General features: G+C 46.3%; 1 protein-coding gene across 1 annotated transcript; it reads right to left on the reverse strand.

Annotated features, from left to right (window-relative positions):
* Positions 1-489: 489 nt before the first annotated feature.
* G0S2 (G0/G1 switch 2) lies at positions 490-1770 on the reverse strand. Its single transcript, XM_081866262.1, has 2 exons — positions 1620-1770; positions 490-1202 (listed from the first exon to the last, which is right to left on the reverse strand). Exon 2 carries the CDS (start codon positions 1162-1164, stop codon positions 844-846), a length of 321 nt encoding a protein of 106 aa, XP_081722388.1. The 5' UTR covers positions 1165-1202; positions 1620-1770; the 3' UTR covers positions 490-843.
* Between the last annotated feature and the right edge of the window lie 11997 nt (positions 1771-13767).

The following is a 13767-nucleotide window of genomic DNA, read 5'->3' on the forward strand; positions in this document are numbered from 1 at the left end:
GCTCAACAACTTTCCCAAGAAAAGCTCAACTTTTTGCATCTGGATTTCTACTTTTTGAAATATGGCAACCCTAGTCTATAGGGACATCTCCCTTTTCTCCTCCTGATATATTCAGGTTCCCTAGTTTAGGGATGGAAAACATGTGCTTCCCCCCACCATATATTGGTAGGCCAGCTGGGCTTATGAGAGTTTGATGCCCTATGGAAGGCCCCAAATTCCCCATTTTTGTTGTAGTATTCAGTTCCTAAATTACCAGCCAAATATTCCTGTATTCTGATGAAAGGTTTCAGAATTCAGACACTTACCCAAACATATTTCTCATTGCTTCAGTAGCAGTGGACACCATTTCCCCCCTCAGTAAAGAGTGCTCAGGAACACAGACCAGTTGCCCCAACCCTAAGTGTACTTTCATAAAACTAAGTTCTACAAAAACCAGAAAATGATGATGAAAGATCCCCCACCAATGCAAGATGACCAAAGCCAATAGTGTCAGGTATAAAATAGTTTATTTAAAATGAAAATGTATGTAAATTGTATGCATAGTTATCATAATAACAATAATATAAAAACAACCACCCCACACAAAGGTGGGTACAAGATGCTACAAGCTTCACATATCCATACCTAAAGAACAGGTATGTAGATTGAAATGGCTGTGTAGTTAAAACTGCTGCATGGCAGCAAAATAAAACTGTCTTGGTTTTAGGTATAGAGTCCATTTGCATCTCGCATACAAGTCACAGTTCTCTTGCCTTCTGGAAACTACACTGTCAAGAAGGAATGGGGCAAGGAATGTCCTGTGCATTTCACGTCACCATGTTTTTGCAGGCGCCGGACGTGCTCTTATGATGCATGCTGCCGGTTCACCAAATTTCTCACTGCTAGCACCTGCTTGCTTTTTTCCATTGTTACACCCTCCTGTTTCTGAGGCACAACCTCCTCTTTCGTCAGGGGGGTGGCAGGTCTCTCCGCTTCCTTCTCCCTCTCCTCCTCCTCCTGCCTCTCCTCAGAGGCGAAAGGGCTGCAGACCGTCTCCACCAGGCCAATGACCACACCAAAGAACGTCAGCACGCTGCCCAGCATGTACAGCTTGACCATCTTCCCGTTGGGTTTCTGGCTGAGCATCTCTTTGGCAAAGGGAATCAGCTCCTGCATCGTCTCCATCGTTAGCTAAGGGAGTAGACACAGCGAGTCACAGAGACCTGCAGAGCAAAACGGAAAAGAGAAAGGACATCAGTTGCAGTTCAAAGGATGTCTCCCCCTCGCCAAAAAAATCCCACAAGCTGATCTTTGAAGAAACCGACAGCACTTACAGAAGTGCAGCTTACAATGGCCACGTTATCTCTGCAATTACAATGCAGTTCAGATTATCTACCTGTCTCACTGCAGGACGCATACATAAGGCCTACCAATGCAAAAAGCATGGGAGCTCGGAGACCCCCCCCCCATGCAGCCCCACGCTTGGAAACCTTTAATTCAAGGAATTCGAATCGCGCTCTGCACAACCTCATCCCAAACTGGATCTAGGTGAACTGAGCCGCCAGCTATCGACCTATCTCAGCGCCTGTCGTTTAACATCCTGGTTTTGCTTTCAGAAAACAGAAACCCGCCGTACTCACCAGAACCACAGAGCTGTCAATCTTTGCCTCGAGAGATCTCTTGTTTAAGCAACAGCGGTGCTTTTTCTGTCTGCTCTTTAGATCCGACCAGGCACTCGGCGCTGCTCAGCTGTTGCCTTTGCAAGCGCGCAGCCCGGGCCTTTATATTCCCCACACTGGGCGAAGCCCCGCCCCTGGCCCCAGTCAGCTTGCAAGAGGTCGCCCAGGCAGGCGGAGGGCCAAGGGGGCTGTGCATGCGCCGAGCACGCCGCGAACACACGGAGGGCTTAGGGGGCCGGACCCTCCCGGGACGGCTAGCTGGCAGGGCGCAGGGCCGGGGTGGGCGCCAGCTGCCAGTGACCCGGGCAAGGAGACGGGAAGGGGGAGGCCCGTCTCCTGCGCCAGGAGAGAGGGGTGTAGTTGTGTGTCACGTAGCAAGCGGCGGGCCCTCAGACGGGATCTTTACTTTTCTTTTTGCAAAGGTGGGGGGGGGGGGGAGCCCATTTTGCGCAGCCAGGGAATAAGCAGGCGGAGACGTGCGCGGGTGCCAGTGTTAGGATGACCTTCACTCCCCCCACTCTAATAAAACAGCCTTGCGCTAAAGGGCATGAAAGCTTTGCAAGGAGGCTTAACCGGTGACTTGGCTTATATGCCTCTTCGTTTGCTTTGTTTTGCTCAGTTGAGTGATTGGGGTTATTAACCGGCCCCCAAGCGCAATGGTTTAAGAGCAGGGAACACACGCTGCATCCAACAGCAACCAAGTGCCCCTCATTTGTTGCTGGGCTGCACCTCCCATCAGCCCCAGTCAATGCACTGGGATAGTGGCTCCTCTAATGACCCTGGGGTAGCTTTGTGGATAGGCAAAGCTTTAAACCCTGGTTTTCCTGCGCCAAACTGAGTCTGTAGACTCTGCCATACTTTAGATACCCGGTTTCCATATATCAGAATTGTAGAGTTTTAAGGGACCTATATATGGGTGGGTGTGTTTCTCTTGTACCCCACCTTTCACTCAAGGAGTTCCACTGCCCCCACTTTTTATCTTCACTGCAACCCTGTGAGGTATGTTAGGCTGAGAGAGAGTAACTGGCCCAAGTTCACCCAGTGAGCTTCATGGCTGAGCGGGGATTTGAACCTGTGCCTTTGTGCATGCGCAGAAATGCCGAATCGCAACCCATGCATGCGCAGACACGGGTTGCAAACGCTGCAGGTTGCGGACGTGCATCCCGCACGGATCACGTTCACAACCCGAGCTTCCACTGTACATTTAAAGCAGTATTATACCACTTTAAACAGTCATGGCTCCCATCCTGCAAGAATCTTGGGAACTGGAGTTTGTTAAGGATGCTGAGAGTGGTTAGGAGACCTCTATTTTCCTCACAGAGCTACAATTCTTGAGCCGTTTCACAACCAGTCCCTGTATTCTGGGAGCTGTAGGTCTCTGTGGGGAATAGGGGTCTCTTAACAACTCTCAGCACCCTTAATAAGCTACAGTTCCCAGGATTCTTTGGGAGAGTGGTATAACAATTGTCTTCTTTGTGTTGTGCAGATGGGACCAAAACTTGTCACACTAACCACTACACCACACTGGCTGTATGTAGGTTCTGTTTGTTAAGGCCCAACAACTACCTTCAGAATCCAGCAGTGGGGACCAGCCACCTCTGAGCAGATCCTTCCAGCCCCTTCCTCCAGTGCTTGACTCATGTGTTTTTTTTTAAGGGGAAAGGCAAGCAACCCATGTTAGCATCGTTTCTGTTCTTGCCAGCTTTGAGAATGGTTTGGAGAAATTGCTCTTCTGGTACACAGGGCATGGTTTTCGGCCTTTTGGGATCTGTGTTCTATTTCTGTCCCTAAAGCCGCTGGGCACTCTTGCGTAAGCCTTTATGCCTCCCTCTCACCTCTCACCCACTAGCTGTGTCGTCTATTTGGATAATAAGGGGTTGCGAATGCATGCAGTCTGTTGCAAAAGTGTCTCTCATTGCAGCAGAGACCTTGTTGCTTTATCCAGATAAGGAAGGGTTGAAAAAAGTGAATCAGGGAAGGGTAGAGCTTGGTTTAAGCTTTCCAAATGAAAGTGTAGAGGACTGCCGATATCATGGTCGTGCCCACAGCCCCCAACTTCCATGCATTGTATGTCTGGAAGGGTCGTCACATCAGCTGGCGTGACCAGATTTCATGTTTTTAGAAATATGCTGAGGTCTACCAACTGGTGCCAGGTGCAACACAATATCTCTTTTTTTGGTGTGTGGAGTTGTGGAATCAGGTGCAAAATAGTGTTTAGGTGATAAACCCATTTATTTATTGTACCCCATGAGCTATACACCGGTATTTTCTGTATTTACAGGTACAAATCTATATCTGAGCTAATACAAATCAAGGTTTGAGCAGCAAAACGTCACCGACCTTTTGCATTTGTTAAACTGTTGGGAGTTAAAAACCCTTGCCAATCCACTGCAAGTCATCCAGCAATGTACCTGCAGATCCCAATTTACCTTCTGCCCATTGTGGATGGCCGGTGTTCTCAAATAATTTAGACAGAATAGTGATTCACAAATGATTCCGGAAGTTGTTAACCATAGTTGTCTAATCCATAGAATTTGGTTGCCTAACCATATTTCCATTTTATTGGTTTTTGCCGATATCTTTAATTGTAGAGTTGGAAGGAACCACAAGGCTCATCTAGTGCAACCCCTGGCAATTCAGGGATCTTTTGCCCAATGTGAGGCTCAGACCCACGACCCTGAGATTAAGAGACCCATGCTGCTGTGAAGTTTCAAACAATATTACTCTGTCTGATGTCCTCTCTTTCTTGCATCTCTTTTTCTTCATGTTTTGGAGAGATCTGACTGAAGTGTTTAGTTATTCCTTTTCTCCAGAAGCATTCTAAAAATTCTTGTTCCCAAGTAGATTGAGTTTGATCAGTTGGAGATGTAGAGGGAGATGTGTTTTAAATCTGAATACAGACATAGGTACAGGCCCACATTTATAAAATATCCCCTCCCGGCAAAACTACTATATCTGAAAAAGAACACAGCAGTGAAACTATTAACAGGGATTTAAACTAAAATTATGCTGCATGCGACTATTTCCTTTCCCCTTTCTACAAAACTTTCCTTATGCAATGGGCTTCCCTTCTCTAATAAGGAAACTATGCAGAAACCAGCAGCGAGTCAGAATGACCACTCCCCACATTAAATGGGGCGGCGGCCGCCTTTGCGTGGTCGCGCGCAGCCCCGGGGACTGCAGCACCATTAGCACAGGCTTGGCTTGGCCTTCCCCAGGTGAGATACCTGGAGGTCTCCGCCTACCTCAACCAGTTGCCCAATCCCGCCTGGGGAGGCGTTGCCAAGGAGACCAGGCCAGGGACCACCCTGCCCACACAATAGGGGGAGGATCTTACCTGGGAATCCTCTGTTGGCTCCAGAGCTTCTCCCGCCCTACACACCCTCAGTTAAGACTTCTTTTGCAGGTTAACCTTTTATTCACAGGTACATGGGTGCTGCTATGTCAGGGTCACTGTTGAAGGGCTGGACAGGAATTCTACTGCATTGGCAGGTTTGCCCTTCCCGTAGCAAACCGTCACAACTTTGGCGGTATCAGGCCTTGGGCGGAATCCTTTATCATCCCTAAATAGGGGTGGGCATGTAGCGGTGACCCATGCTCCCTCCTCTTTGTGGCGGCGATTCCAGGGTTCCCCGTTAAAGGGGTTGTTTTGAGGGGAGGCTTTGGCCGTATGCCTAGAGGTTGTCATTGCTCTCCCCTGCAAAGGCGACGTAATGGGGGTGGGCTCTCTCTGCTTGAACATATGCTCTCCAGAGCCACCCCAACCCCTCCACACACTCTGGATAAACCTCATGTTTCCCAGGTCCCCGGCAGGATAAACCTGGGAAGGATAAACGCCCAATGCCTGAGCCAAGGTCTACTCACACCTGAAACTTAATAAAGTTGTGGCCAATTTTAACTCCATAGCACATTGTCTTGAGTTGTTATTCCACATGGGGCCGCCCAGGGTTTGGGGGACTCTGCCTGTCCACGCAAATGGAAGGGATGCACATTCTGTGAAGGTGATAGTGAATCTCTCCCTGCCACTTTCACACTTCTTCACCTCCATCTCCAAATGAGCATTGCATCAGCAGCATAAAGCAGGTTACATAAACTTTGGTAATACATTCTCTAACCTCAAGCTGCTATTAACCCATTTCACATAAATAGTAAATACGTTCTATATTTTGAAAGGCTGTGTTTCTGGAGGATGAGAAAGATGCACAATCAACTCCAGTGCTGACACAAGGCATTTTCTCACAATTCCCCCCCCCCCCGATGTGACTGTCAGCATTTGTTTTAAGGGCCAAACTGGGCAAGATGCAGTTAGCATTGTGTGGATGGCTTTAAAAAACTAAATAGCAAGTGTAGGAGGAAGCACTGAATCCCTTTGATCACTGTCTCAAATAGCCAATCCACTTCTAACCCAAATGCAGCAGCTAGGTAAAAAGTGAGCACACTTCCCAGCATTCAGTGTGCCCTGTGTCTTGTGCTTGCCCTTTGCCCTCAACGGCTTGCACTGTTTTCAGTTGTGCTTATACACCCAGACATTTTTCCTGCGGTTGAGACAAGGATCTGATTTCAAAACAAAATTTCCTTGCTAGCCTCACAGGACTTAGCTGGGCACTCTGCCTCTTATCAGTGTGCTTGGGATGTCTAACTTTACTAATAGGGAGAGTGTTTCTACCTTGCTATTCTCAGACAGCAAAGCATTGGGGTACCTAAGGAACAGGCATATATATAAAAATCCTTTCTCCTTGAACAGACCTTCTTAAAGAATTAGCATGGGCTTTGCCACATCAGATGGGTTACATCTCTAAACCACCTGTCTGACACTAATTATATTGTCCTCAAACTTTCCCTACTTAATTTCCTATCCCTGGAAGTTATCTTCTGTGCTAATGCTCACTTTTCAGTCCACAAAGAGGAAAATATACTTTAAACATGTTAATCGGCAGTAACCTTTGGTGTCAAATTGGAGCCCAAGATAAGAGTTTGGTTTTTTTAATCAAGCAGTCAGACCAGCAGTCAGACCAGTAATCAAACAGCAGCTGTTTACATGCTGCAGAATGTTTCAGCTGTGTCTGGGAACCAATGTAACCAACCTGGAATTTAAAGCATTGATTGCAGCCTGTTCTATCTTAGGAGGAGTTCTCTGTTTCACACATTATCCAGCAGCAAGGGTAGGGAACCAAAGCCAGTCCTGGCCACCAGTTGCATGCACTGGAGGAGGAAGAGGAAGCGGGGGGAGCACCCCGCCCCTGGCAGCGCGATCCCGGCAGGGTGCCATTGTGGCCGCCCCTTGACCATGCTGGGTGCCATGCCCCCGCAGGTGGCGTGTCCCGCCTCAGGACGTGCGCTCTGCCCCTGCAGGCAGCACACCCTGCCCCCAGGATGCGCTGCCACCCCCACTTGCTCTCCGCCCCCCGGTGCTGGAGCATGAAGCTCCACCACTGGTTGCATGTACCTGCGTTGCACATCTTGTAAAACATATGCTTATTGCATCTGTATTCCAACTTTTTGCATGCACATTTTAAATACTTGAATGTGAGAAATAGCCATTGGTTTCACACTATTTCCATCTGAAGGTCCCAGGAGTGGGGAACTGATTTGGATGGTCCACCCCTAGAGACTAATGGAATATGGTAGATGCTCTGGGGAATTTCCGGATGCTCTGGGGAATTTCCCAGGAGACAGACCTGGTGCTCCATGTTTTACTGTAAAATGGCTCCCAAGGGTTCTCTTCATTGCTGCAGAGCCCACATTGCTGCTTGTTCTACTGAGGAGCTGCAGACAGTGAAGCATGCTAGAGTGCAGGTAGTGGAAAACTCACTCTGAAGGTTACATATGTTAGGTTACATATTTTTGTTTACCAATTGACAGTGAAAGCTTCAAAGGCACTTCATTGCCATTGCTGGGTCATACCAAAAGTGGTGGATGGGCGCCTGGAGCATAGTGCTTTGAGCATGAAGTCTCCCAGCTCCATAGTGCGTTGGATGTTCTAGAACTGTAACTCCAGTCAAAGGCATCCAATGCAGCACCTTCTTACATTTTATGCTATTGAGCTCAGTTTATGAGGCCTGATGATTATGGCCAGCACTGAGATAATGTGGCCAGCTTCCTTGATGCCCCTCCAACCCAGCTGGTAATAGCCAGTTGGATGGTCAGGGGTCTTGCTCAGGTGCATCCAGACAAGTACATCTCTATGTGATGGATTTGTGTCTCCTGCAACAAGAATTCAAAAACGTTCTTGTATAGCCAGGCATTTGTGGGTGAGATGTTTTCAGTGTCCCTCCCTTTTAGTTTCAATGTATCTGTGTGGGTTCTCTGTTGTTTCTATGTTGCTGTGGAGTGCCTTGGGCAAGATAGGACCAACAAATGTAATAAATAATAATAAATAAACAGCAAATTGCTTCCCCTTTGTGACAAACAAAATCTGCTGCCTTGCTCTGCCTTATCCTAGGGTCAGCTTTGGAGCTGGTATAACACCCTTACTCTTCAGAAGACTCATTTTAAGAAAAACAGAAACATTTGGGGATCTGTTGACATATTTTCTACATCTTATCTAGGTTGGTCCTCAAGTGTCTCATAGAATATGAGTGACTATTTATGCCCGTTTCTGTATTATATACCTGCACATGAAATCCCTTCATGTTTAGGAGGCACCTGAGTACATGAGATTTCCTGATCATAGAATCATAGAATTGTAGAGTTGGAAGAGGCCCTGTTGAGTCATGATGCCTTTTTTCTCTTCCCTTATATGGATTTTTAATATGGATAGTTAATAGGAATAAGCATTAAAGAGACACTTTGCATTGGTATCAAATACTGTACCAAATTCTAACCTAGCTAGATACAGCCAACCATTTGAGTCGCAGAGTTCAGGACATAACCTGAACAACTTGCAAGGTTCAGAGAACCATTTCTGCTAGGCTAGTACAATAACTGGTGGCTGGGCAGGGTTCTAACCTCCTCCTGTGTATTTGCACCAACCATAGGGGTGCGCTTATCAGAGGATAAGGAAACTGATGGTGGCCAGATGGCTGCTATTGTAATTGCCCACAATGTCCTGGAATGACACAGCACCTCTTTGGAGCATTGTAGGCAGTTGCCTTGGCAACCACATGGCACTCAGAACTGTGGAACAGAGAGTCAGAAGAATCTTTCTTTGCATCAGCCACTAGCCACTAGCCATAGCCATAAAATAAAATAATAAAATAAAATAAAATAAAATAAAATGTACTGAAGATAGAGGTAAAAACGTAACTATACAAAATACATTCTGGAGGTTTACATCAATAATTAAATAATAGATCTTATTCTAATTGCTCCTGCTAATTTTTTTTTTTTTTTTTTTTTGCAGTTTTTGCTGCCTCTTCTGGCATACAATATCAGGCCTGCTGGAGAATGCTTGTAATGTTCCAGTGTGTACTATCAGGCCTAATGAATGGATGCAATATTATTGTTCACTCGATATCATGGGTAAAATAATGAGGTCAACCAAACAACAGATTCTTTGGAAACCTTACCAGACTAGCCTCCAGTATCTATAACTGAGGTCAATAACCTTATTTCACAGTTAAAAAATAATAAAGTACCAGGCATAGACTATCTGCCCCCAGAACTATTGAAATCTAACACCGACTGGTGGGCCTCCCTGCAATATTCTTATTTATCGATTCATCTGGGTTATTGCACTTGGAGGCTAATCTCCCCTTTATTGAATTACAGATTTGGTGCAGGATATTTAATTATTGGCTTCAGCTAAATTTAAACCCCACTGGTCTACTACCCTTAGTATCGCAAGAGTCATGAGTGCGCTTGCTCTAAAATTGTCAACTGTGGAACAGGTGGCTGAAGGCTGTGGTGTCAGCAGCACAGTGCCCTTGGCACCCGCCTGTGGATTGCCACCTGCTGTAGCTCCAGCCCTGCTTTCTGCATTAATGTGCTTTGCCAGGGAACTCCTGGGCATATCCAACTTTGTGGTTTGTTGTAGGGTGCACATAAAACCCCACCCGATTCCTTGGATCTCATCATTGCCTAATATGCACCAAGCATACTTACAGGAACACCACATTGCAGGGGAAGTAAGTATCAAGTTGCCTTTCAGGGGAAAGTTGTCTGCCACCACTAACATTTCTTATTGAGCAAGGCTGACTGACCAAACCCAAAGGGTGCTCATCAATGGTTCCTCTTCATCCTGGAGAAGAGTGACTAGTGGGGTGCCACAGGGTTCTGTCTTGGGCCCGGTCTTATTCAACATCTTTATCAACGACTTGGATGATGGACTCAAGGGCATCCTGATCAAATTTGCAGATGACACCAAACTGGGAGGGGTGGCTAACAGCCCAGAGGACAGGATCACACTTCAAAACGACCTTGACAGATTAGAGAACTGGGCCAAAACAAACAAGATGAATTTTAACAGGGAGAAATGTGTCAGGGAACTGACATAGGAGCGAGAGGTGGAGGCAAGGCTCCCGAGCGATGCAGGAGAGGGGACCAGCAGAGGGGAAGGAATTCAGCGCAACACCAGTAGAGAAGGGAGGGAGATGGAGGATTTGGAGAGGGGTCTCCAAGATTCTTCGCCCGAAACTAGTGGAGAGAGCACGGGCACGCCTCTGCCCACTCCTTCCCTGCGCAGAAGAGTTCCGGGCAGGGAGAGTAGGCGGCGACTTGGCGTCAAACAACTTCTTTGCTGGAAGAGGTGCAAGAAACGCCCACTGATGGATTCTGCAAGCGACTGAACGGCCACGGAGTGAAGGGCTGTCAGCCGAGGCATGGTTAGCCAACAGTAACGGCAACTTACGCACAAGTAACCCCTTATAACCATTACAAAATGTAAAGTATTGCACTTGGGCAAAAAAAATGAGAGGCACAAATACAAGATGGGTGACACCTGGCTTGAGAGCAGTACATGTGAAAAGGATCTAGGAGTCTTGGTTGACCACAAACTTGACATGAGCCAACAGTGTGACGTGGCAGCTAAAAAAGCCAATGCAATTCTGGGCTGCATCAATAGGAGTATAGCATCTAGATCAAGGGAAGTAATAGTGCCACTGTATTCTGCTCTGGTCAGACCTCACCTGGAGTACTGTGTCCAGTTCTGGGCACCACAGTTCAAGAAGGACACTGACAAACTGGAACGTGTCCAGAGGATGGCAACCAAAATGGTTAAAGGCCTGGAAACGATGCCTTATGAGGAACGGCTAAGGGAGCTGGGCATGTTTAGCCTGGAGAAGAGGAGGTTAAGGGGTGATATGATAGCCATGTTCAAATAGATAAAAGGATGTCACATAGAGGAGGGAGAAAGGTTGTTTTCTGCTGCTCCAGAGAAGCGGACACGGAGCAATGGTTCCAAACTACAAGAAAGAAGATTCCACCTAAACATTAGGAAGAACTTCCTGACAGTAAGAGCTGTTCGACAGTGGAATTTGCTGCCAAGGAGTGTGGTGGAGTCTCCTTCTTTGGAGGTCTTTAAGCAGAGGTTTGACAACCATATGTCAGGAGTGCTCTGATGGTGTTTCCTGCTTGACAGGGGGTTGGACTCGATGGCCCTTGTGGTCTCTTCCAACTCTATGATTCTATGATTCCATGATTCAGGCTTCTTTGAAACACAGCCTGAGTGCTGTGAGGATAAGATGCTGAAGAATTCAAGGGAGCTCATACGTAGAGTTTGTAGTCAGTTATTGGAAGTGATTTCTCTACACTCAGCCTGTTGAGTAATGCCCAGTCCTAGAAGTAACTTGTGTCAAAGCACACATGTCTGTGAGGAAGTGGGAACTCCTTTTGCTACGTGCAGTTTGGGTGCACAGGGTATGAATGACTCAGAATTTAGCAATAATTGGGAGGGTGGCTTTAAGTCATGAGAAAGATAAGACACTGGTCTTACAAAGTTTACCATGTGAAATCCTTAAAACTGCCCTGTGTGCACAGTGAAAACCCTTCTTTGCTCAACTATTACATATAGTATTCACAGAGTAGTAAACGTGTGTTTTTCATACATAGTGATCTAAATGCACTTACTGTACTTTTCTCTCTGAAACTGCTTTCTGTTTAGAAAATATTTTTTGTTAAGAGAACCTCTGAGCAAAGTAATAAAAATGAATAGCAAGTTATTTGGTAATGTTACCTTACTTGTAGTGTTCAAAATCAAATGTGTATTCTAAATCTGGTTAGGCATGCTGATGTAGGCTTGGAGGAGATGTGGGAAACCTGTGGGTGATGTGTACCCTTTGAAGGTTTACGGTGTGACCCACTGTGGATGCTCAAGCCACCCAGCCTTACAGAATTCCTTTGTGTTGGGGGAGTATGATGGTTGGGGGGAAGGTGTACACGGAAGGATAGCTCTGCATGCCTTTCTCCTTAACAAAACTGTTCTCTCCGTATCCCTCCAAACAGCTGTAGGTGCATTTGGTCTTAGCTCTGGCCTATCCACTGCCTCATGTGGCCCTTGGGTGTCCGAGTGTAGAGTCTGCTTTCAACACTCATGATCTTACATTCAAGCTAAAGTTAGAAGGAAACATAATATGAACGTTCATTATCCAGTGGTGGGGAGGGTGGAAATCCAAAACCTCATGCAGTGCACTAGTGCAAGAAGCATAATGGATTCTGAATAGGGTTGCCAGGTCAGGAGCATCCCAGACCCATATGAAGGCCCCCAGTGATGTCATAGGGTGGGCCCTGGAGATGGAGGTTAATTGGGAGAAGGGAGAAGGAAAGGGCAGACCCCTCAGAACATCTATGTTATAATTTGTCACCAGCTGTTGCTGGGCTGAAGCTTGCAAGCTACATGCACATTCGTCTTCTTTTTCTGCTTCAATACTTTATTATGAAGTTAAAACAATCCAGTAAGAAATATGAAATAAAATAAAGAAGAAAAGAGAGGAAAGTACAAACCCTTGACCATAAGAAATCAAGGTTCACAGCCAGTACATCATAAAACAAGGTACATTCTCAAGAGACTGCACATTGAATTACATGTTACAACATAAACCAATCTGATACAGGAAGAGTACAAAGGGATTTCTGCCCAAGTAATTTGGGACTGAAGTGTTCAGTCATGAACACTCAGGTTGACAGACTGTGCCTTAGTAATGAACTGGACCCCCATCATCAAACTGCCGTGAAGCCCCCCTGAAGGACTGATGCATTACCCAGTTATTCCTATTTATCAAGGGTTAAGGGCTTCACCAATTTGGGTTAATTGCCCCCTAGGTACTGTCTCACCAATTGGCATTTGCAAGATTACACCAGCATGCAGGAAAAGATTTTAAGAATAAGAGAGTCCCTCAGGCTTTGTTAACAGCTTGTAGAGCATGGAATCAGCTAGGAACCTCTCATGAATATTATTAGGTTTTTCTTTTCTTTTCTTGCAGAGCTAAAAAAAGTTGGAAGGCAAGGAAGCAACGGGGAGCGAGGGGTCACCAACGTGGCACCCATGAGCACCCATGTGTCTGCAAATGCCTCCACAGGGCCCCCTCCCCCTATGGAAATTTGAAAGAAGAGTTATTGAAAGAAGAGTTCTGTTGTATCCAATAGAATAGGTGGCAGTGTGGGCTTTGTGGTGGTACATGTGGGAGTGCCCACCATGGTTTTTTTGATAAATCTTGGTTGTGTTATTCAGATCTGTTGCTTTCTGATTCATTACTTTCAGTGATGATACCTTTATTCTCTTCCAGTAGACTTCCTCAATTGCAGTCCTAGTTGAGGGGCTGTACATAGTTAAAGAAGGGCATCTGACAAAGGGCATTTCAAACATAGGTTGAACACAGGGCTGAATGAAGCTGAGATGACATACTAAACGTATTTATTTGGGAGCAAGTTCCATTGAATCCAGTGGGCCTTACATAGCATCACACTGTCATCATGCTGTTAAGTAGGGCAAGCGATTCTCAAGTGGGGGGTGACCCACAAGAGGGAAAGAAATGTGCTTGTTGAAACATTAAACAACCATGATTTATGTCTGTTGGAAAGGAGATCTCATTGATTTCCCCTTTTCCAGAAGTGGCTTACATGGTAAAGTGGAGCATGCAGTGCATGTTCCTGGCAGGTGAGTTGCTGCTGCTTACTGGGAATGACCAGGCAGTGGGTATGTTGCCATGGCACAGGTGCACCAGTGGAAGTGCCG

This window comes from Podarcis erhardii (genome assembly GCF_964252035.2).
Source record: "Podarcis erhardii genome assembly, chromosome: 6".
Lineage (NCBI taxonomy): Eukaryota > Metazoa > Chordata > Lepidosauria > Squamata > Lacertidae > Podarcis > Podarcis erhardii.

Bases quoted from the DNA above. Each gene is read 5' to 3' on its own strand.
- G0S2 (XM_081866262.1), bottom strand. From the start codon at position 1,164: ATGGAGACGATGCAGGAGCTGATTCCCTTTGCCAAAGAGATGCTCAGC.